Genomic DNA, 22,893 nt, shown 5'->3' with positions numbered 1-22,893 from the left:
GTAGAGCTGTGTGCCAAAGACGTTTAAAAAAGGACCCTGATAAAGACCACAGTGCAGTAATGTCACAACAAGCATCTAAAATGATTAAAGAAATAAAGGACGAAAACAGTAGTCAGAGAAATACATCTTAGCGCAATCCTCTAGGACTTCAAGTTCCTAATTAAGGATTGATGGAACTGGAGTTCAAAGCTGTAAGAGCCAAGGATGAATGACCTAAATGAAAATATATGAGTTGATAGGTAGATTTTTAAACAAAACTACATGTAAAAGGCTTTGCAAACAGTCAATGTTTTTACAAAATTAAACATGAAATGATGTTGGCAAGGAATAGAGAATATCTGCATCTCATTTTCACTACCCTTTGCCTTCAAAAGGGATTTTAGGATAGAGCATAGTTGCACTGTTCTTTCTCTTCTTCATTTGTAAGAAGCAAATAAAACCTAGTTTCTAAACCCTAAAAAGTAACTTACAGGCAGAATTATCTTCCTTTCATGCTCTGACTTAGGAGGCAGAACGTCCAGCTTTCTTAAAATAACAGATGCCTCTGTTAACGTATCTGTTTCAGCTCAGATAGAATAACAGAGGCAACTTGCTAAGATTCTTCAACACTCCTTGGAAACTGCAGTTCCTCTCCTTGTTACTGGTCTACATTTGCATGGACCTCGAAAGAAACTTTCAGGCATTCCTAAGGAAAAAGATATCTTGCACTGATAATTCCCTATTAGCATCTAGATCCCATACCAAGTTTTCACAGCATGGAGATACTTTATGTTTCCCATGTGTCTCAAAAGGCCTCAAGAAAAGGCTCCTGATTTGAGTTGCACTTAGAGCAATCCTTCTGTCCCTGGCTCTCAGGGGCAGCTCCAGTCAGAAGATAGGAGATATGAGTGGCAGTGCAAGGCAGTATGATACACTATCAGAAGAGACTCAGATGTCAAATGTTTGACCTATAGCACAGTTTCAACAAAATACGCTTCTGTTTCTCTAGGAGAAAAAGTGAATAATAGTTATTTATATTTCAAAAGTGGATTACAAATGCAGAGTGGTACGTTTCTTATGCAGAAGTAGATACTCCTAAAACCTAAATTTTTGGATTTTTTTAAAGCAATCAAATTGAAGGAGGGGAAAAAAGGGAAAAAGGAAAAATCTAGCAAAGAAAAATATTCCTCCTTGCAGGAATGAAAAAACCCACAATAACAACTCTTTTTTTAAAAGTTCAATGGACTTTTGTCATTTCTAACATTGACTTTTTGTAGAACACAAAGAATACTGAAGATTATTAGGGCTGACCACCAGAACAGAAGTTTTAAAGGTGAGCTCAGTTAGATTCTAAAGTAGCTTCAGAGGAAAAACAACAGAAATCATAGCAATTGACTCATTTAAAGCTGGATTATTCAGAACACTGGAGAATACTTTAAGAATTATGAACAGAGAAATGGACTGTAAGATCCACAGGGTTTCTCCCAGTTTCTACACATGAGGATTTTATGCAACAATTTATTATTTGTTAAGGACTGGTAAGTCTGGAACCTGAATAGATCAGTGATACATGCGTATGCACATACTCACACACCCCTTACCTTGGCCAGAGGCTTGTATTTGGTATTATTCAATTTTAGATCTTGAAGTTCAAAGGCTTTCTTCTCTCCAAAAGACCAGCCACCATATCTAATAATATAAAATAAGGTAATAGTAAATTACCTGCCTTAGGCTTTGTCTTCCTTAGCAGTTTTTTCTGACAACAGAAGTGGAAATATCTACACTAAGCTTTATTTTTCCAACTGAAGTAAAACTTAACCTCTCACAACTGGTATGAGAGAACACAAAGTTTTGCTAGAGGGTGCAGTTGGGTGGCGGGGCAGAAGGGAGAATTAGAAGCAAGCAACCAGCCTTATTAGTACAAAGAAAAGATTAAGTTGAGCACATGCACCAATATTTGACTCAGTCTCTGAGGAAAAGAAACTACATTGCTTGTCTTGTGTCTTCTTTCTTTGAGAGGATGAAAACACTCCTTGTGTGGCAAGCAGAGTCAGGCCACGCCTACAGGCAATTCTCATGCAACTGCTGGAGAAAACTGAGCAGTTACCATGGTGGAGGCTCCATGTTGCCTTGGCCTGGTTATACACCTTGATAACAACAAATAGAAAAAGGCAGCTACCCCTCGTATAGCAAGTGATATAGGTCTATGCTTTGGATCAGGAAAGGCAGTGTGTTTTATACACAGAGGATAAACATATGTTATGTATTTTAAGATTACCTTGGTCTGTTGGAAGGTCTGACTAAATATTCTTCCACACGGAACCCTGAAAGATTATACAGAATATGCCCTTTCTTATTCTTCACATAGGGAGCAGAGATATTGAAACTTGGACACATCTGGAAAACAACATATATAAAACAGTAAAACACTCTTAAAAACTTGTGCCACTCACTATGTTTAGCCATATTTTTGAACTTGTACTCAGACTTTATGGCATTGCTTTTCAACTGGATTTGCCTTTCTCAGCTTTGATAACTTTTCAATAAATTATGTATGGTTTTGTGTTTATAAAGCATTTAAATAATTGTAGCTGTCACCTACATATCAGAGCCACTTTTGATTTCTCTTGCAACTCTGTTAAACAGTCAGCTTTGTTTTGAAAGCATCAAAACCTATATACAAGTTTGGAAAAACTTACGGCAATGAAAAAGGCAACAAGACTTTTAGGGTTGTTATTACTCACCTGCTAGGTCTGAAAATAAACACAAAAAATGCACTAGATGAATACGAGATGAAAAATTCTAATTCACACAACATTCTTTAGAAGTTTCCCTGATGGACTGTAGGTGGAAAATAATGAAAGATGTTTTCTAATGATTTTTTGGGATATTCTCACTGAACCAAAGAAAAGAAGTCAGATGATATAAACAGAAGTTTGGGAAATCTCATAAATAAAGGTAACAACAGAAAAATTTTAATATTTCTTTGACATCTGAACCTTACACAAGTCAAAAGTCACTCAGAGATTCCGGTTTTCCACATCTCCAAGGCTGTCTCCATTGTTAAGTGACTTCTCTCCTTCCCGCTTACACGGTAAGAGGCCTTGTCCTGAGCCCGAGTTCCTATTCCCATTTTAACCTTCTTGCATTCAAATATATGTCTCTCTAGTATAACAGGCAAACGTGCTCCTTGCCTAGCGAGTCAAAAATTAGTTTTTCTCCCTTTTACTTTTCCCAAAATTGTAAGACGATGCTTCAGATCCAGTTCTTACTCTAAATAAAGTCTTTCCTTACCAAGTATATAAATATTAGGTGCAATAGTCTCATCTAAGCAAATAAATTTGTCTGCATAGCCAGTTTGACATTCTCATTTATTACTCTTCTCAACCTCAGAGAAGATCAGCAGGCAAACTCACTAGCCAAGACATTCAAAAATTCTCTTTCAAGATCTTTTCTTTCCTCAAAGACTGTTTTATTTTCAGATATAAGATCCAAAGCAAAATCAAATTCTAATAAAAATCTCAGTCACAAACAGATTTCCTGGTAGCATCTGTTAGCAAACCTTTCCCTTTTAAAATTAGACAGTCTTCCAGCCTGTCTGATGTTATGTTTTAACCGTTTACATGCATATTTTGTAAGCAAAGCCCTGTATTGCATTTAAAGCAAAATTTTGCCTGCTGTTAAGAGTTCAGCCATCTTTCATTCCTGTTACTTTAGATCAGCCTAGATTCATCTCTACTGCACACACATATTTTTCTATCTAGTTATCAGTGAACACGGCAAAGCCGTTTGGAAGCTTTCCAATGCAGTAGTTTTGTTAAGAACTGCTGATTAACTGAAAGTAAAATCTTTCACAAAAAAACACTTTTGTTTCATGGTTTCCCTGAGGACATAAGAGTCAGGACTTCCATACTGCACGGCTGTACGGCAGCCTTCCGACACAAACTATCCCAAAATGAAGGGTTATAAAAGTTTCTAGAATATTCTGAGATGTCAGTTATGTCAATCCTAGTCACCCCCTGTCCTGGCTCCTTGAAAGAGCATATTTCACTTTGTAAACATTGCAATATGTTTTGGTATAAAAAAAAGTGTTGTAAGATGTCCTTCTAACATTTTTCAAAAGGTGCATACTTTACCTTTGCTCAGGATGCAAAGCTTTAAGAAAGCTCAAGACCTGATTAGTTCTACATGCAGGTATCATATTTTTATTACTACTACAGACTACATTCAGTAAACTATTAGGTATTGGTTTAGTCAGTCTTGACATATTTAGATTTATGCAAAAATGCACTTCAATATACTTTGAGGGAAAGCGTATACTGCAACTTTTTTCTTGTTAATTTGTTTCTAAGATATCTGTTTCACACAAAATATCATCACAATAATTCATTTCTGGAAGAGGCAACAGTTTTACAATGTTAACACACTGACTGCAGGCTTCCTCTCGAGACTGCAGGTCCTTTCCCTTAAGGCTTCATAACACATAATCCAAACGTTAGAAGAAATAGAAGGAAAATCCTATTATAACAAAGCCAGTACTCTGAGGGTTTACTTCCTCATCTCCTACTCTCAGAACTGCTCCTTCTTCAAAAAGAAAAGGATCAAGGGGGAAAAATGTATATATATATACATATATATATATAAACTTACATAACTACATGGATACTTATGCGTGTGTACTACACGTGCATACATATAATATAAATACATACTTATATATAAAAGGACATACCTCCTGTTCAGCCACACATCCACATGAATATTGGTGTGAAGTAGATTCCATCTGCCAACATGAATTATTTTTCCTAATGCAAAAAAACCCAACAGGAGTAACCATTAAGAGAAAGAAATACATTACTTAACAGGAAAAATCCACAGAGTAACAAGCAGATGTGGCATACTGATTACCTTCTTAGTATTTTATCATAACAGCAGTTTTGTGTGAAACTATCTCAATTTTACTCATTTAGACCAAAGCAGAGTCACTACAAATATTTATGTATGTAAGCAATGAATTAGCTGTACACCTGGTGTTTGCATGCATAAGATCAACCAGCCACGGTCACCACTCTGCATTCCTAAGTTTGGAAATCTAGGCCTCCTCTTAATAAACACTGTAATTATTGTCTAACCTTCAGTCATATGGACACCAGACTTGATCAAAATCCTCTGGAAATTAATGGGAAAGCTGTCATTGACTTCTAAGGGATTTGGATCAGACCTTTAATAAAGGGGCCTACTTATGTATTTCACCTGAATGCTAGTTCTTTCATCAGCGCATATTTGTTATTAATCTCACAATGCCAAGAAAATCTTAAAATAGTCCACACTATATAGAATAAAATACTGAAATTACAGCTTATTTACAACATTTATTTTTACCCATTCTTTTACCTTCAGATCCATCAATACTTTTGAATTATTTTTCTTACCAGATATATTTAGCAAAAATTATTTCCAGTCCCAACAAACAGCTAATGATTTTTTTACTGTTAAGTTTTATGGAATAAAATTGTAATTATTGGTTTCTTCATCAATGTTGGGGCCTCTCTGTCAAATTAGCAGCAAGAGTTAAATCAGAATAGAGCAGTTCTACTAGTAGTTACATATTCACAGTTACCCTTGTTTTGAACGCATGCATGCGTGGTCCACATCAGAGAAATGTCTCAGCAGAATGTGAGAAAGGTCTCCTAGGCTATCATCTTCAGCACTGTTCAAAGTGGGCCACAGAAAACAAAACAAAACCAAAACATGTTAATATTCTGTTACAACTAATAGAACTCTAATAAAGCTCTAATAGAACTATATCTGGTTCTATTAATTTTCAACTTGAAGACTCTACATGTTTACTAAGAAATTAAAGAATTACAAAAGCCATATATAAGGAAGATACCAAAATGGCAAAATGATCTCATTTCAAAAAACTACATGTAAACTGTTTCCATGTAGAGAAAATTCAACATTATTATTATTAAACAAATCTCAGCTTCTCAGAGCTGTCCTTGTTGTAAACATGCATTCCCAAGTTTGCAGTCTTGCCTTTTTTTTGTTTTTAATCTTTTATGTTTCATTTATAAATTCAAACAGCTGTCATCTTTATGAAGATATTTGGATATCTATCCAGTAGAGAAGACAACCTGTATCTGTGATACGCAGTTGACAGAGTAATTCAGAACTGAGCTACAGATATGTTAGGTGCCAAAAAAAAAAAATTTTAAAACCTAGTTGGTTTCAAAGCTAAAAATACAGAAACTAGAAGTTCAGCAGGAAAGTGGTCAGGCTTCGTAAGTACTATATGGCATTACCAAGCCTGCGAATTTTTTTGAGAAAGTGCCTTCAGATAAAAGCAGCTAAATAAGATGACGCATGAAGCACAAGGGTCATTTTAATATACTTATGCATTTATATATAAATGCTCATGACTATTATTGAAACAGAGTACCCAACCCAGACCGCTCCAAAGTGTTTGCCCTTTCCTCCAGCAAATACTTTATGTAATGCTATTCTATTTTTAGGTTCCCATCATAATAATCTATAAAAATGTAATAAATATCTCAAAAATAAATAGTTGTTGTGAACAGTGAACTATTATTCTTCCCAGAGAGCAAAGAGTCTTTAAAATATGAGGACTCAAGGGTAAAGGTCTCAGAACGCTGGATTATTGACAATGATGGATGAGCTCTTTACCTAAAAAAGGATTCCGTGTTCTCATAAAGTCCTGGTGTCAGCTTGAGAGAAGGATAATCAATAGCCAGTGGCTTCACACTAAACAAGGCCATTGCCATTGCAACAAAGAGAACAGGCAGCAGAACGTTTGACAGACTCCCTCTCCAGTCTCGCCTAGAGTGGTGAAACTTCTTCATCAGAAGAGCAACAATCTGTGTGAAAACAAGGCTGGCTCCATGTACACTAGAGGCACCCGTAAGTGAGATATCTGAGTTTAGGGAGGGGGGTGGGGGAAGGAGGGAGAGAGAGATCTCTTAACAAACATTAAGAAAATCAAATTAAATTTTCACATGCTACATATACAAATATAGAACACAACAGCCTCTTTGATGGAGAAGCAAAACTACACAAATTTATACTGGTCTTCTGGATGGAGGACCACAATCCCCCTAGTATAGCTAATTAGTTTTTGCCTATAAAGGGAAAACAGATGTTCAGCTAACATTACATCTCATCTCCATAGCTCCCTGTACACAGCTAAAAGAGTACTGAATGTCTCTTTTCCTCTAGTCCTCACACGGGTGCAACCGCTGCCTCTGTGTTGCCACCTTTGCTCCTAAACAAAGGATGATGACAAACTCAGCCTATATTAGCATGAAGGTCTTGATCCACCTCTGACTGAAATCCACAGCAAGTTTTCCATAGGGATTTCAATGAGATGTCTTCTGAGAACGTAGCAGAGCATCACAGATGCAAGACGTGAGAAATCCCACAAGAGCACTCCTTTCATTTCTTTGCCCACACAGGACTGCTAACATTTCCTAATGCATTAACTAAGGCAGTTTGCATAATTCCAGTTTACGGGCTGTCCCTCACACTCCTACAGAGACATTTCCACAGCTTATTACTTCTCACCAGTCACTCTTTCCTCCTTTCCTTTCATTTTGTTGTTTTTGTTAGACACTTGTGATTCATACCAATTACTTTGCCTCCATTTCAGACCCTACTGCCTTTTAGGTACAAGCAGGCTATTGTTAGTGCCTCTTTAGCTGTGGCCTTGCCAGACTGGATATTCCTTCAGCTTCCTTTCTCACTTAAAATACAGTAGTCCCTCGTAGATTTATTGCCATGGGTATTTGCATTGTAACACACAGAGTGATGTGTTTATAGTAGCGCTCAAAGGACATACTGTATTTCATGTCCCCTGGTGATTTGTCTCTTACCATCTTCCCTCCTATATGTTGAGCTCACTATAAATAGCTTTTCCGTGCTACATTTCAACCACTTCTTGCTTGGGAGCTTTCAATTAGCCTCAGAGTAACTATCCCTCACCTTGCACTTTTTATTCCTGTTTACCAGAACTTTAATTTCAGAAGAGAGAGTTGTGGGAGAAATGGGGGGAAAAAAAGCAGACAAGAGGATGAATTTCTGTCAGAAAGTGACCTTGGAGCAATATAGCACAAAATCTGTACTCCCACTAAGACAACCAGCATGTGGGCCATAAACTTATGATTTCTTATATTAAAAATATGCATTTTGCTGTAAGAAATTATAATTCAAGTAAACATATTGCAGGAAGTTTTGACTTCCAGGGTTTGGGCCTACGTAACAGGAGTCAGGTAGCATGGGGCTTCATGGTGACACGGAATAACTCATGTGGCCTTCCCAAGGTTATAAGACTTCTGCAAAAAGATAAACCTCACATCCACCTTCAAGAGCAGCAAAAAGGAGGATCCAGGTAAATACAGGGTAGTCGGCCTCTATCCCTGGGAACCTTACAGACCAAATCCTCCATGGAAGCTGCATCCAGACGTGTGAAGAACAGGGTGACTGGGAAGAGCCAGCGCAGACTTACCAAGGTCCAATCGTGCCTCAACATGCACAGAAACAAACATGCCCGCACGCGGCTGCAGAAACAGCCAGCAGAGACCAGGGTGCCAGGAGTGTGGCCACCCCACAGCACCAGCTGCCTGCGGGGCTGCACGCACAGGGTGCCGGCAGCAGCTCGGGGGAGGCTGTCATCACCCTCTGCCCACTCTGGACCCGGGCTGCTGCCTTTTGGGCTCCCCAGTCAGGGTGCACCCACCAGTGACAGCCTGGAGGGAGCCTTCCAGGGGCAGGTCCCCGAGTCGAGGAGGGGCTGAAGCACAGGATACTCGAGGGGAGGCTGGAGGGAGCTCGGGGCTTCAGGGAGACCTTACTGCTGTCTGCAGCTACCTCCCAGGTAGCTGCTGGGAGAGTGTAGGGAGGATGGAGCCAGACGTGTCTCGGAGCCACACAGGGGACAGACAAGAGGCAACGAGCACCAGGTGGAACACAAGACAACCCAATTTAATATAAGGAAAAACGTTCCCACTGTGAGGGTGACCAAACTGCAAACCAGATTGGACAAGGCCCTGAGTAACCTGCTCTGTCTGGACCTGTTCTGCGCAAGAGGTTGGGCTGGATGACCTCTGCAAATCCCTTCCAACCTTATTCTCCAATTCCTTCAGACTCCAACTACTTCTAAATATTTAATTTTGCTTTTCCTTCTGGGCTTTTCCTTCTGTGCTACTCTGACAGCTGTTGCGAATGGGATTTGGAATTTTGGTCCTTTATGGGAGAAAACGTAGCTACAAAATTCAGATCCTGGTTTAACATTCTAGTACCCCTATCAAGAATGCTCTCATTTTGGGCTAGGAACCTGGCTTTTCTATAAATGAGACTAGGAGGAGAACACAATCTTAGCAGAAGGAGGATTTTTTTAAACAGATTTCTTATGAATGTTTTAAATTCTTTGAATAACTATAGTAAGATTTTCAATATTTGACACAATATTGAAATTGCAACACTTAGAAGTAGAATAAATTTCAAGGGATGGGTGTTTTTAGAATAAGTTAGGTCCTGTGTTTCCAGCTAAGCATCTCTGAAATTGCAAAATATATCATCTCTCATTTTTCAAAGTGTAGTGAAATGTCAGAAAAGGACAGAGAGGAAGCATGAGATTCATATTTGTCATAGTCTTAGACCTGTTGTTCATAGTTTATAAGCATAAAATGTGAGTGAAAGATGCTTCAAAATATTTGCCCCTTCGGATCTTTGAAAGAGAACTATGAACGTTATTTATGGAGTCAGAAAGAGAAATCAAAGCTAGCATTCACATTTTTCCTTGACAAAGAGAACAAAGAGAAATGATAAATTAACTCAGATTGCAACAGGAAAAGAAACTGTCATCCTGAATTAAAAAAATGGTCCATTTTGTCCAATATCCTGACTCATACTCAATATTTCTAATGCTGGCCACCCCAGATACATCACAAGAAGATGCAAGAAACTCTTATAACAGAAGTAGATATGTACCTCGGGCATTTTTTTTTTTTTTAAGTTTTATGATTTTGTTTAAAGTATACTTAAAATTCTTATCAAGAAATGTGTCAAATCTCTTCCTGAATCACCTTAAATTTCAATCTTTGTGACCTTGAATTCTGACAGTCCATCTCGTTTCATGCTAAAAACATATGTTTTTTATTTGTTTTGAATTTATTCTATTTGATGGTACTGGATATGCTCTTAAATCTTTCTTTAGGAGACAGGTTATAGAAATTCCCAGTCTATATTCTGCATAGACCATAATCACATTTCAGTCTCTTCTTACAGAAATCTTTCTAGTCCTAATCACCGTCACCACTTGTCTTAGTTTCCCTTATATTACTGTTGCATCAGTCTTGATATATATAGTGTTCAGCACTACTCAGTCTTAGATGTGGGAGTACTACTGATTTGTGTAATAGCCCTATGCATTCTTGTACTGATCTCTTTGTGTTCTCTAAGCATCATATGGTCTGACTGCTGCTGCACTGTAGCTTGCATTGGGCTTTCCATAATTGACTCAAAATGATTTTCGAGATTCCCAAGATACTGAATCACTTGGAAAAAGAAAAACCTGAACTGAAATCTTTGTCGACTTGCCATTTAACCCTTCATGTTCCTTTATTCTACATGTGTAGTCTAATATTTTCTTTTAACTAGAACCTATGTAACACATCTTTACTTTATAAAGCTTATATATCAAATATAGATGGTGAATTATTTCTATGTCACGAGGCATAAATGAAGTACCTATTTATGAGAAAACAGTTTCCCATTACCATTGGTAATCATAAAGGCTAGAAAAAAAACAGTATGAAGTCAATTTTTATGCAGAAAGCTTATGGAAGTATTCACATGAATAATTTAGATCATAAAATTAAAAATTTGATCCAGCTACTAGAAGCTGTCTTGCTTGACTTATGATTGCAATTATAGGCAAAAAGTACAATTATGTTCAAAATTAAGCTGTACTTCCAAATTCACCCAGACTGTCCTTCTGCATTTGAGAAGAGATTCCTGGCACTTTCAAGTTCATATAGTTAATATGGAGTCCTGGGAAATGGAGCAATAAGGTCACTATGAGTCCTAAAATTTGAGAATGAAGAATTTGAAAATTTTTACCTATTGGCTACTCTAGAAGTAGGAGTAGAGCCAAGTATTTTAAGAGTCTAACTGTCCTATATTGGTGGTCTTCTCTCCATTTTTTGCACTTCTAGAAAACAACAGTATAATTCTATACTTCTTTGATGTCATAAAAAATAAGGAAAGACAGGCTATGTAAAGGCTAGCTTAACAATTAGGAATAGACATTTTAGGTTCTGCTTCAGTCATTCTGACATTTACACAAGTCATTTAGAGGAGGTCCAAATTTTTGGAAGATAATCCTGGAACAGAAAGTACCCTGGCAAGACAGTTGAGCTCGCTCTCATGAAACTGAACATTTTGAAGCAGTATAGATTAATGTGCTTAACACAAATACTATGCCAACAAACACAGCACTTCTATGTAAATGTAGAGCTCATTAGTAAAATAACCTGTTCTGAAGCCAAAGCATTGGTATCTGTCACTCCACAACCTGCTGGAGAATCACTTTTATGACTCAGATCTCACAGGTCCATTTCCTCAAGCCAGACTGATCAGTGAATTTCCTTTAAGACATTCTTATTGCTCATATATATGTCCTATATTTAATAGTTTAGCACCCTGCAACACACTGAAAGGATAGATGAAGTACATTATTAATGTCTACTGGAAAACCAAGAAAGAACCAATATAACCAGAAAAACACACTGAATGGCCTTCACTACCCCCTCCCCCAAAACACACGTAACCCACCACTCAGAAAAGCTACCGGAAGTCTTGTAACGTAACCTTCTCTGTAAGCCCTTCGGTTTTGCTTTTCTCAGAGAAACGGGGGTGAACAAAGGCTCACCTGTAGGCAAGAAGCTCAGAAACTGAAGGGGAAAATGTCACTCAAACTACCTAACTCTAACTGTTTACAAGAAGTAAATCTCTAATATACTGAAGTTGGGTCTTTATATGATCTACCCACAGCAACTTGCAAAATGCTGAAGAACTGGCACAACTGTATCTGAACCTCTAAGTGAGAAGAGTACTTCACAGTGCCCCCAGTCAACTGCTTGAAGAGAAGCCGTTTTAGCTTTACTAGCTAAAGGAAGGACATAAAAGAGCTTTTTTGCAGAATGAAAAGGGTAGAACGTGCAAGTGTTAGAGGACAACACACCTAAGATCTGCTTCACTACAAAAGAATTTATTTTTTGCTAGATTTCTTGCAAATCAGTGACAGAGGTGCATCTAAGCAACAGCATTCAATCCTGGATGTTGCTGTTAGCACCTGGAATTTTCATTCAGGTTTGCTGCAGGTGGTGAATACATTATACAGATTCATATAAGGCACATAATTAAATGGCAATAGAAAATACACTAATATCCACTAGAAAAAAGGGAAAAAAAACAAAACATAGGCATTTCAGGTTTTTGTCCCCTTCCTTACCGTTCCTTAATTTTAGTTCTTTACAAAGCACTATGCCATAAACTGAGAAACGTACAGTGCAACACTCAATACTCGTGCCAATTTGTCAGCAAATAAATGAGCTGCATTCTTTGTTTTTTGGGGGGGGGGGAGAGGGAACAGTTAAACGAGCAATTTTCTAGTCACCGTTTCAGATGAAATATGACTGATACAAACACTTCAACCATGGATCTGAAATACTCCTCTCCACGCATACTGATGATAACGTTAACTGTGCCTTCAGAGAGCATGTTTCGGAGTGGTTAGCTAGCAAACGGGGAAATAATTAAAACCATTATCCAAAGTCTCAGCAGCTCATGAAATGGATATATTGCTATTAGTAACACAGGTTAAGCCGTGACAGAGATGAAAATGTGGAATCACATCTTCAACACTGCAGACATTTCTGCAGCGAGTGCCCCGAGAAGATTAATGTCCCCCCAACCCTCCCACAAAAAAACCTCTAGGACTTTTGTATGGGTTACTAAATGAACTCAAACAGAGAGTCCCTCTGAATCCACCTCTTCCTACAGCAGTCCAATACCAGAGTAAGTCCATTTAAAATTACATGCATTCCCTCCTCTACAAATGCATATACACTGTAGTTACTATGTAGGTATGAGCCAGAAAAAATGATACAGGCTAGAAAAAGTGTAAAGAAATAACAGGTAACAAGCAGAGTCAGGAAATACTCTTTCCACCTTTAGATTCAGAGCGCATAAGAGCTTAAGTTCCCTGTATAATCTCTGAAATGGGAGAAACTGGAGCACAATATATGAGATGCCTCCAATAGATGGCACATTGATTTATGAAAATGATTCACAAGAGGAAGAAGCAAAGACAGCCTAGAGGAAACCAACAACAGAAAGATTTTAGAAGCTGTATACCTTTGTTTGCCTAATATTAATGACCTTTTTTAATATAATGATGCACTTGCAAAGGTCCACAAAGTAATCAGAACAGGAGATAACTCAGTGTAGGAACTGAGCTCAGGATGTGTACTCATTTTTTCCACACGTACCACAGCCTTAATCTATTTTCCAAATATTCTTTAATTTCAGCTCTTTTATCAAGAATTGCTATTCAAACTTTGAAAATAACAAAACAAATAGCTGAGCTCCACTGAATGTAAGGCAAATTTGTCAGCAATTACACAAACTGGAGAAAAATTTAAAAAATTAGATCCCAATTTTCCCTTTCCTTACATCTTCACAGCCATTTATGATTGCATAAAGTAGACATGTTACAATTACATCGTATGAAGCATTAATTTAGGTATCTGTAATACCCATATAAGATATAAAGAAGAAAAGCAACCCGCTAAAATCCACATATAACAAATATTGTAATATAGTGCACATTTTCTGATGGTCTTTACCTTCTATTTAATGCAAGAATACCCTGTCTCATAACACTGCAAAATCCATTAAGGTTTCTCATAACTGATACCAAAATAACAGACAAACCTCTGAAAGTATGAAAGCCACATCATGCAACAGCACCTCATATGTGGTAACAGATAAGAGTTTTATAACAGATGGGTATCACAGCCACTCCCCTGTTTAAGGGTAAATTTGGGGAAGCATACCGTTTAGCAAGTAAATATGGTAGGTAGTCAGTGAACTGAGGCCTCTGTTTTTAATTTGCAAACCTGATTTACAATCTCAGCTTTCCAAACCTATTTGTCTGCTCATCTACTCCTTGCATTCAGGCTTAAAACTAGATTGCAAGCTGTTAAAGGTTGTAAGAATCTGCTTTTTATTACTACTATTAGTCTATTGGGTCTCTGCCACAACAGAGGCTTGGCTTTAAATTGGGTTTCTGAAGTACCACTGCTAGTATTAAACAATAATAGTCACTACAACAGCTAGGAAAAGAATCCACCCTAGTTGTTCCTGAAGTTTTGAAGTTATTTTGCTTTTGATTAGAAGCGTTAGCTGATGTCAAAACAGTACTGGCCATTTTTCCTAATACCAAAATTGGTAGGGATGTACAAACAAAAACACTCCACTAAGTACAAACTCATTCTGGAACATACCACTTTTGGTGAAGGAAGCACACAAATATTGCACTAGCATAAATAAACGGGGAACAATGGTGCTGCCTTCCTATCCATCACCCTGCAGACCTCGAAGAGAACCCAGAAGGGTTGTTGCTCTGACAGTCACGCCTGATTCAGTGAACGGCGGTCTAAACTAACACGAGTGGCAAGGCAGTCCAGTCCTGGTAGAGAAGACAGCATTGTTGAATGCACTACCTTCATCATTTACAAGTACGGGGTTTCATTTGGTCTGACAGCTGTGACTTTCAATGCTTAACAGAACCTCTATTGTTACATTTCCACATTTTTGTCCCCTTTGTCTTGATTTATATCTTTTCTTTGCATTTTTAGTTGGGGCTGTTTACCAGCCCAAACTACACTGAAGTAGTAGTCAGAATTAAGCACCAAGGACCTTTTGCTCTTATATGGCCAGAGCGCTTCTACCACAAATGAGAAGCATACATTCTTTGCAAACAAATAACTGCCAGGTGGACACAATCCTGTCCTGCCCCAAAAACAATTACTGTTATTGTGGGAGCCCCGATTCTCTTATTCTGCATTACCATATGATGAATTTTGTAACATTAACAAATATGCTAATGTCAAACTCTAGGAGGTGATTTTCCAAACAGATTTGCTTTTATTGTAGTACTATCTTCCCTGAAGTGATGCACCCGCACTGGACAGCTACATGAAGCAGAGGATGAGAGGAGGAGGAGAGAAAGAAAGGAGGAAGAGGGAGAGATGAAAAATAGACACAGAAGAGTGGCTGCAAAATGGAAGCCTATTTGCAACACACAAATTCATTTGCTGTATTTTTTTGAAAGTAAAAAAGCAGAGAAGTACAGTCCATCAATTGCCAAAGAACATCCCTATTGACTTGATAAATAGATGAGATTTGGCAGAGAGAAAGAATATGTTCATAAATGCACACATGCAGACATTCAGCACATACACCTCTTGGGCTAGAAGAAACCCTCTGTTACGATAAGCAGCACGCCTTTTGAGATCAGTTATTTTTCTTTGCAGTATAAGTGTAAATGAATACTCAGAAAGCTATCACAACCCAGCCTCCACCTGTAACCTCAGGTTATAACGTTTCAAGATTGAACCCAATGCAGACAACAGGGCTACAACCCACAGTATTTTTGCTGGTAGGTGAAGATTAAGGTGAAGATTAATGAAAGAACAAAAGAGAAATACAATCTGAATGTTCTGTCTAGCACAACATAAAACATTACATGCAAGATTTAATGCTAAATATAGCAAGCCTTGAAGGAATTATATATTCAAACCTGGTTCACTCAAGTACTTCCCACTGGTAACTTGCTTCTCGGAAACGGGACTTTTAAACAGATGATCTCCAGCTTTGTACTGCAGATGAATTTTGGTACACAGCCACTTGGTTTGCCATCCCACCCACTCAATGGCTTTTCCCAGCAGAACTCTCAAGCCACTGTTTAAAGCATTTTGGAACAAGCCTCCTGGAACTGGTTGGAGAAACTCGGACAACAAACGGAGCAAACCTCCAACAAACTTCAGCCGGGCCAAGATTTCACCTAGATAGTCAAGCACAGGCTTGAGAACTTCACTTCTTCACTTGTACAACTTAGGCAAGAATTGACATAATATGAACAGAGTACTCAGTTTAATGTATTGAAACGTCCATAATTAATCTATCCAAGAATATTTTTAGACAGTATCTCTACTGAAGTTTTTCTATTAGCAATAAAACCATATCAGAATCTGTGCAGGGAAACAATTCAAAACTGAAAGATGAGCAAGTTTCCAGCAGATGTGTTTTACGCAGACCCACAGCCATAGCAAACAATTGACAGGGGTACTTGGTACTAATCTTTTCCTCAGACATTCTGAAATATCATAAATAGTGGTACTAAAAAGCTGCAAGGATCTTGATTAACAGAATCAACCTTTTTTTTTTTTTAAGGCCTTCAATAAATTTAGTAACTTTGATAAACTGCAAAAGAGAGACAAATAGAAACAGAAAAAAATGAATACAGGTAAAAGTTTCCTCCTCTACAGCAGTCCAATACAAGGTCTATATAAAGTTCCACTTGCATATTCCAAACGAAGAGTTAAATGGCAACTATGCAATATATAAATCTTATCAAGTCATTACCTTGTGACCTATATAAAGTTATTGCTGAAACTGTTAGCAAAAGAACATGCATCCCTAAGTCCCAGCTGCTTGGTGTACTGCCTTTCAGACTAAATCTACCCTGGATATCGTCCCTGTAACTCCTAAACTAGATTTTTGTTAGCTTCAAAAAATAAAAACCTTGTACTTCTGATCTTCAGAGTGTTACTACTATCTAGAAAACAGATGTGTAACTACTGGAAATGACTACTGTCCTGAAAAAGAGAAGTTAGCAATTATTCCTGTGATTCTAGGGGTAAAAACATGAAACAGATACCAAAAGATCCAAATAATACTCCAGCTCAGAATCTTACCAGAAACCTCAGCAGTGCAAAGACAGGATAATTTTCCCAGTAACAGTTCTGATTCTGTGATTAAATCATAAGTGCTAGACTGAAGTGCTAGAATAACTTGGAAAAACTGATATTACAGAAAAAGTAAGGAAAGTAAGAGGCTTACCCCTTTGCATGTTATTTTCACACTTTCTGCATTCTGACTTGGTTAAATGCATCACAACAGAAACGTTACTGTTTCAGTCTAAACTGAACCAAGTTTGTATGCATCTACCAAATGATTTTTGAGGCACTTGAACATCAGATATTCTACAAAAATATCCATAAATAAAATAAATGGCAGAAAATCCTTATATTCCCAAACACAATAGTATGAACCTTCTTTCAAATATTCCTACATGCCAACACTGAAATGTATATTTAAAAGTAAGGCAGTCTCAACATTTTTGAGCACATGCTCATATGCACAACCTGAAACTGAAACACCTGTTTAGAAGACAGTACCCCAAAAGTTCCAGAATCACCTTCTATAATCACAGCAATGTGTTTTTTGTGGGCTTTTTAAACAGACAATAAAATGGTTTAGTGAGAGAGCAGAGAGAGTAATCTCACCCTAAAAGATATTTCTGAGAAAGTACTGGGCACGTGAAAATCTGGTTTCATGGGGAAGCACCATTAGCCTCAAATACAGCCTTGCTAGCAGAACGAAGATATGACAGTACTGCCTCTTCTACATATATATGGTATTTATTCATTAGAAGAAATAAGTTAGACTGCATCAAACTCTTTCCCTAAGTCATGTTCCATTGCAGAATGGGAAGCACCTATAGTTACATGTCATAAGAGTTTCTTCACGGAAGAAAAAAATTGACTATATACTTTAAATTACTCACACAACCAAAGTTAAAGTACCCATATTTCCTGATGCTACAGCATAAACAAAGTAAAATATATGTTTTAAAATATTTTTCAAGTGCCTGTGTGTGCATACACACATTATCTTCACGTATAAAAATATATAAATAGCTTTAACTCACACCATGTCCACAGTACTCCTACCTCAGCTACTGCACTGGCTCAAAGATGAAGGCTGTGCAATGAATGAAGCTGCCATTACTTTTTATCCTCGTTAAGTCAGAGTGACAGGACCCTGAAAGACCGAGGCAGAACTCCTGGATCCAGATTGTGTGTCAGGTGCTTGACTATTCTACGCTTAAAACCCTTCCACGCTGAAGGCTCAACCAACCATTCAGATACAAACTTAGCCCATTGTTTTACTATCCTTCCCCACCAGAAAGCTTTTCCTGGTGGCTAAGCTGAATCATTCTGGCTGAATGGACACGAGTTACAGATAATTCTCCTTATGCTTTCAAAAACTTCTACAATACCTTCCCTCAGTCACCTGCCTTCAGGCAGAATGAGCACCTCACTTGTGGAGAAGTTAATCCTGAACAGGAAAGACCCATAGGTGCTCATGGGAGTTCACCTTAACCACCTCATCAATCCAAGGCGATCCACACTTACTACATCGTGCAAACTCTAACCCAATAGTGCTCCTTACATATGTCTGGGGCCATTCAGTCACGCCCATTACTTTAGTTGTTGCCACAACTAAATATGTACTCTTAAGAGTACATATTACTCTTAGCAGTAGGATAAGTGGATAAGCACAGCATGTCTTCAACATTTCCTATCGTTATTCCTGTTTCTTAAAGTTACAAGATACTAAGGCAATCATTTACCTCAAAATTCTGCTCCCACTAAACAGGATTTTCCCCCTGCATTCATTTAGATCTGATTAAATTCATTGTAGTTTGTGACTTACAACACCAGTTTCTCTTTGTGATATAGAATTAATTTACAAAGCTTTTGTTTTCATAACAATTAATAAGCAATCTTCACACAGCCAGGCTGGCAGAAGAATGTCATGTGTATTGTCAAATGTGCTTGTTTCCTCTCAAAGGTTTTTCAAATGTAGTTCATAAATTAAATCACCATATATATTTTTGTGATGGGTAATTTACATGAGTGAACACAAAGCTTTTGATGCTGACGTTTTATAATGTTCAAATGAAGTATTGTAAACACTTTACCAAAGAGCCCCCTTGATTTACAAACATCATTCTATTTCACAGTACATTAGGCTTTATTTAAACCTTTTCTCCCTCTTCACCATATTCTCATTCCCTTTATTAAAGTAAACTAAATTTAGAACATGGAACAACCATTTCTTTAAACTCATGAATATCCTTTTATGAAGGCATGGTCCAGCTATATCAGTTCTACCCACAATACTCCATATTTGTCCACCATGATTCAAGGGAACATACTGAATATTTAACATTAAAAAGGGCGGCTAAAAACAGAAATATAAGAAAGACTGAAAAAATGTCAGCAAAGTGGGATGACTTTAGAAGGACAGAAATAACCTATTAAAAAAGATAACAATTTTCAACTGCTGAGGCTAGCCCTTAGAAATGAATGTTTTCTGACATCATATCACAGTCTATGTTTTAATTATTTAAGAGCCAAAATCTCCTCCAACACATAGCCTCCACATTAAAAGGGAGAGAAATAATCAGTTAATCTTGAATGTGACTTAAATAATATCTTTGCAAAACCTGTACTCCTGAGCGACAGAAAGTGCACAAGCCAAAAGGATTTCACCATTGATACTACGAAGTAGCACACTACAGGTGTAGCCAAAGTCATGCTGGTGTTACACCAGACAATTCAGCACCTTGCTTTTTAACTTTCAGTTTTTCTTCAGGTAATAGATGATCACATAGATGATCACAGATTTTTGAAGCTGTTGGGGGGGGGGGGGGAAGTGAGATACCACTAAAAAGCCAGGTCATTCACAAAAGTAATAAATGAACACAGGAATCCTGTCTCCCAGATCTCATCTATCCTCTTAGGAGGAGTTCTACTTCTCTTATATTCCTTTTTCGGTAACAACTACTTGGGAATCATTATGACATGAAATGCAAGCCAAGACAAGCAGTTCTGCAGCGTAGGGAACAAGGCTCCTGAATATTTCATTAAAAAAGAGGATTTTAACAATACATCAAAAAAGCATAAAAGCTGGCAACAACTTTTCCATGTCTGTTGCTGTCATAATAGCCTCAACAAAATACAGGAACCCAAAGAAGGTGACAAGAAGTCCTGCAATGCAAGGAAAAGGCTGGAGAAAGAGATCCTGTGGATCAAATGAGAGAGAGAAGGAAGCTCTAGCAACTCTGAGGGAAAATAGAGACAGCATGGATATATACGCCTTCAAAGGTGACTCAAGGAAGGGCTTACAGATGAGACAGAAGAGCTATGCAGTTGAGATGACTTGATCATTTGTTTTTCAAGATACTACAGAAGATCACACACTAGCAATTATTTTCGGATAAACACAGCAATCTCAGTGCATCCAGAGCTATCCTTTGTCCTTCAGATCCAAGAAATATCTCAACAGAGCGGACGAGCTTCCCAGCTATTTCATTTCTGAAACAGGTACTACTAACAAATAATAAGTCCAACAACCTAGATTATGGAAGGCAGCAAGTTACTGAAAACAGCAGATTCAAAAATGCTCTCACATATGCAAATCAGGCAGGAAGAGCTGAGAGCCATTAGTATCAAAAACAATTTTCTGCTCAAACAGCATTTGAAAGACGCAGAAATTCATCATATAGTCATCACCGTCAAAAGCTGCATGCATATCAATTTTGGTGACCCACAAATAAAAAAAAGTTTCTAGAGGATCCTGTTTTCCCTAGGCAAGATAGAAAAAGCACGTTCTCTCCCATTACAAGACAGGGAGATGCAGTATTATTTCTCTAGGGTTCAAAGGTACAGAAGGATAACGTGAGGCCTCTGCAGAGTCTCGTCTTCAGGCAGAGACACAGTGAGGAAGGACCCATATGATTCACTTCTTTCATTTGCTAGCAATACAGAGGAACGTGAGGAACGATAGGAGGTGGAGTATAGGAAGCAGAGCAACATCTTGAGGTTGGGCGAATGCCTCCCTTTATTGGAAAACAGTTACCTTTCTACCACTTTCCTGACAGCCCTTTAACATGTGAGCCCTCCTTTCAAAGAGCCCAAGATATCCATGAATGGATGAATGGAAAGCAGAAAAGGATCAGGTAGCAACTACAAAGAAAGCAACTGCTAGGGAAGATTTTTGAATGAGAGAAGAAAATAGTGGAAAAAAGGGGTGAAAGTCATCTGGGGTAAGTGGAAAAACCTGAACATTTACTTTCAGAAGGATATGGGGAAAAGGTAAAGTTAAGCACTTAAAGAGAAAACAAATTTGTGTCAACTTCAGTTAAACAAATTGACTCATCTGATCTGTTAAACCAGAAATCTCTTTGTGAATATTGATAGATAACATCATAAAGAAGCTCCAGCTCATTCTGTGCTTCAGTCACTCCAGAAAGGAGGACCAAACAAAAGTTGAGAAGTATAAAGCTAAATAATTGAAAGAAGTAAAATTAAGTTGTCAACATATGCTAGACATGAACCCACGATTCCCAGCAAGAAATTAATTTTTAAAAAAGTAGATAATCTGAAGGAAAACATAATGTATCCAAGATTTCTAGACCAGCTATTCTGACACCACTCCCTTCTCAGGTGCTTTGTGCTGAATTTAAGTGGTAAAGTGTCACATACTATCGGAACTATCGGAAGACTGAAGCATATGTTGTGTGCTCTGCTTCTCAGCAGCTAAGAAGAATTTGGAACTTTTTAATACCAGTATTCTTGCAAGCAACCATTTCTTCTAAACGGAGCTACAGCTATTTTTTGCCCTATTTTCTTTTTAGAAATTGAGATCTTCCAACATGGAGTATTAAAGTGTTTATTAAAATCCTTATAAGTGAATTGTACAGGGAAAGGAAAGAAGAGAGTTCCACAAAAACTGATGGTGTGATATAGCTCCAAATGCATTACAACAAAGACTCTATCATCCCTTATTTTGTAATTACAGGGAACACAGAATTTGTCATAGTGGATTAATAGCTCTTCTCCAAGAACTGAAGAGACCACTTGATCACCCATCAATGGCCAATAAAATTCCACTGTTACCCATGTGCAGAAATTAGTAACATCTTTGGAGTGTATTTTCTGCAAAGGCCCCAAACCTTGTGTCAAACGCACCAGGAGAGGAGACAGTTTCCTGAGTAGGTTAACTCCAACTGTTAATTAACCTCTAGAAGAAGTGCCTGCCTTTAGCCTCCAGCTTTCTATTCCTCTTATTCCTTCTTCTGTTCCCTTTATCACATCTTCCCCCATAACAGCTAGAACTACATCTTAAAGCCAGTATTCTCTGTGCATAAAAATTACTTAAGCTCTTTGAACAAATCGCCTTCGAATTATCTTCTTTTTGATAAACCACTTTACAAAGGTACCATCAGGGCTCAGTTAAGGACTTCACCTGCAACCTCCAATATTCATTAACTCTTATGTTCCCTTTCCAAATTTTGAATTGTTCTTTAAAAAAAAACTGAGACTTAAAAATGCAGAACCAAAAACTGTACATAGCATCGTAACATCAGTGTCATCAATATTGTATAGAGTTAAAATGACCTCCTCACATCCTTTTGTACATTAAAGCGACACATTAATCTTCTTAGCCATACTGTCTTAAAATGCTTTTGCATCATGATTAGTAGGTAATTTTCAAAGTCACTGATATCACTCCCCATTCTGCATATTTGCCGAGCATTTGGCAGAATCAAAACATCTTTTATTTAGAATTGATTCAGCTTTTCAAGTGATCTAAATCACACTTTAGGACTGTTCCGAGTCATCATTCATTACCATTCTGCCAATCCCTTGCAGTAGTGATAGGTTTTTTTCATGAGCAACAAGTTTATATTCACTT

At 37.7% G+C, this 22,893-nt stretch overlaps 1 protein-coding gene across 1 annotated transcript in view; it reads right to left on the bottom strand.

Annotated features, from left to right (window-relative positions):
- The window catches only part of ABCA13 (ATP binding cassette subfamily A member 13), a 204,331-nt gene that overhangs the window by 69,805 nt on the left and 111,633 nt on the right, over positions 1 to 22,893 (bottom strand). The window contains exons 37-41 of the mRNA XM_068933822.1: positions 6,667 to 6,913; positions 5,600 to 5,689; positions 4,712 to 4,784; positions 2,258 to 2,376; positions 1,581 to 1,668 (exon numbers count right to left, since the gene is read on the bottom strand). Of these exons, the coding sequence (XP_068789923.1) occupies positions 1,581 to 1,668; positions 2,258 to 2,376; positions 4,712 to 4,784; positions 5,600 to 5,689; positions 6,667 to 6,913 (617 nt within the window). The remainder of the gene's footprint in view (positions 1 to 1,580; positions 1,669 to 2,257; positions 2,377 to 4,711; positions 4,785 to 5,599; positions 5,690 to 6,666; positions 6,914 to 22,893) is intronic.

Source organism: Struthio camelus, chromosome 2 (assembly GCF_040807025.1).
Source record: "Struthio camelus isolate bStrCam1 chromosome 2, bStrCam1.hap1, whole genome shotgun sequence".
NCBI classification, from domain to species: Eukaryota; Metazoa; Chordata; class Aves; order Struthioniformes; family Struthionidae; genus Struthio; species Struthio camelus.
This window is presented reverse-complemented; position numbering and strand designations above follow the sequence as displayed.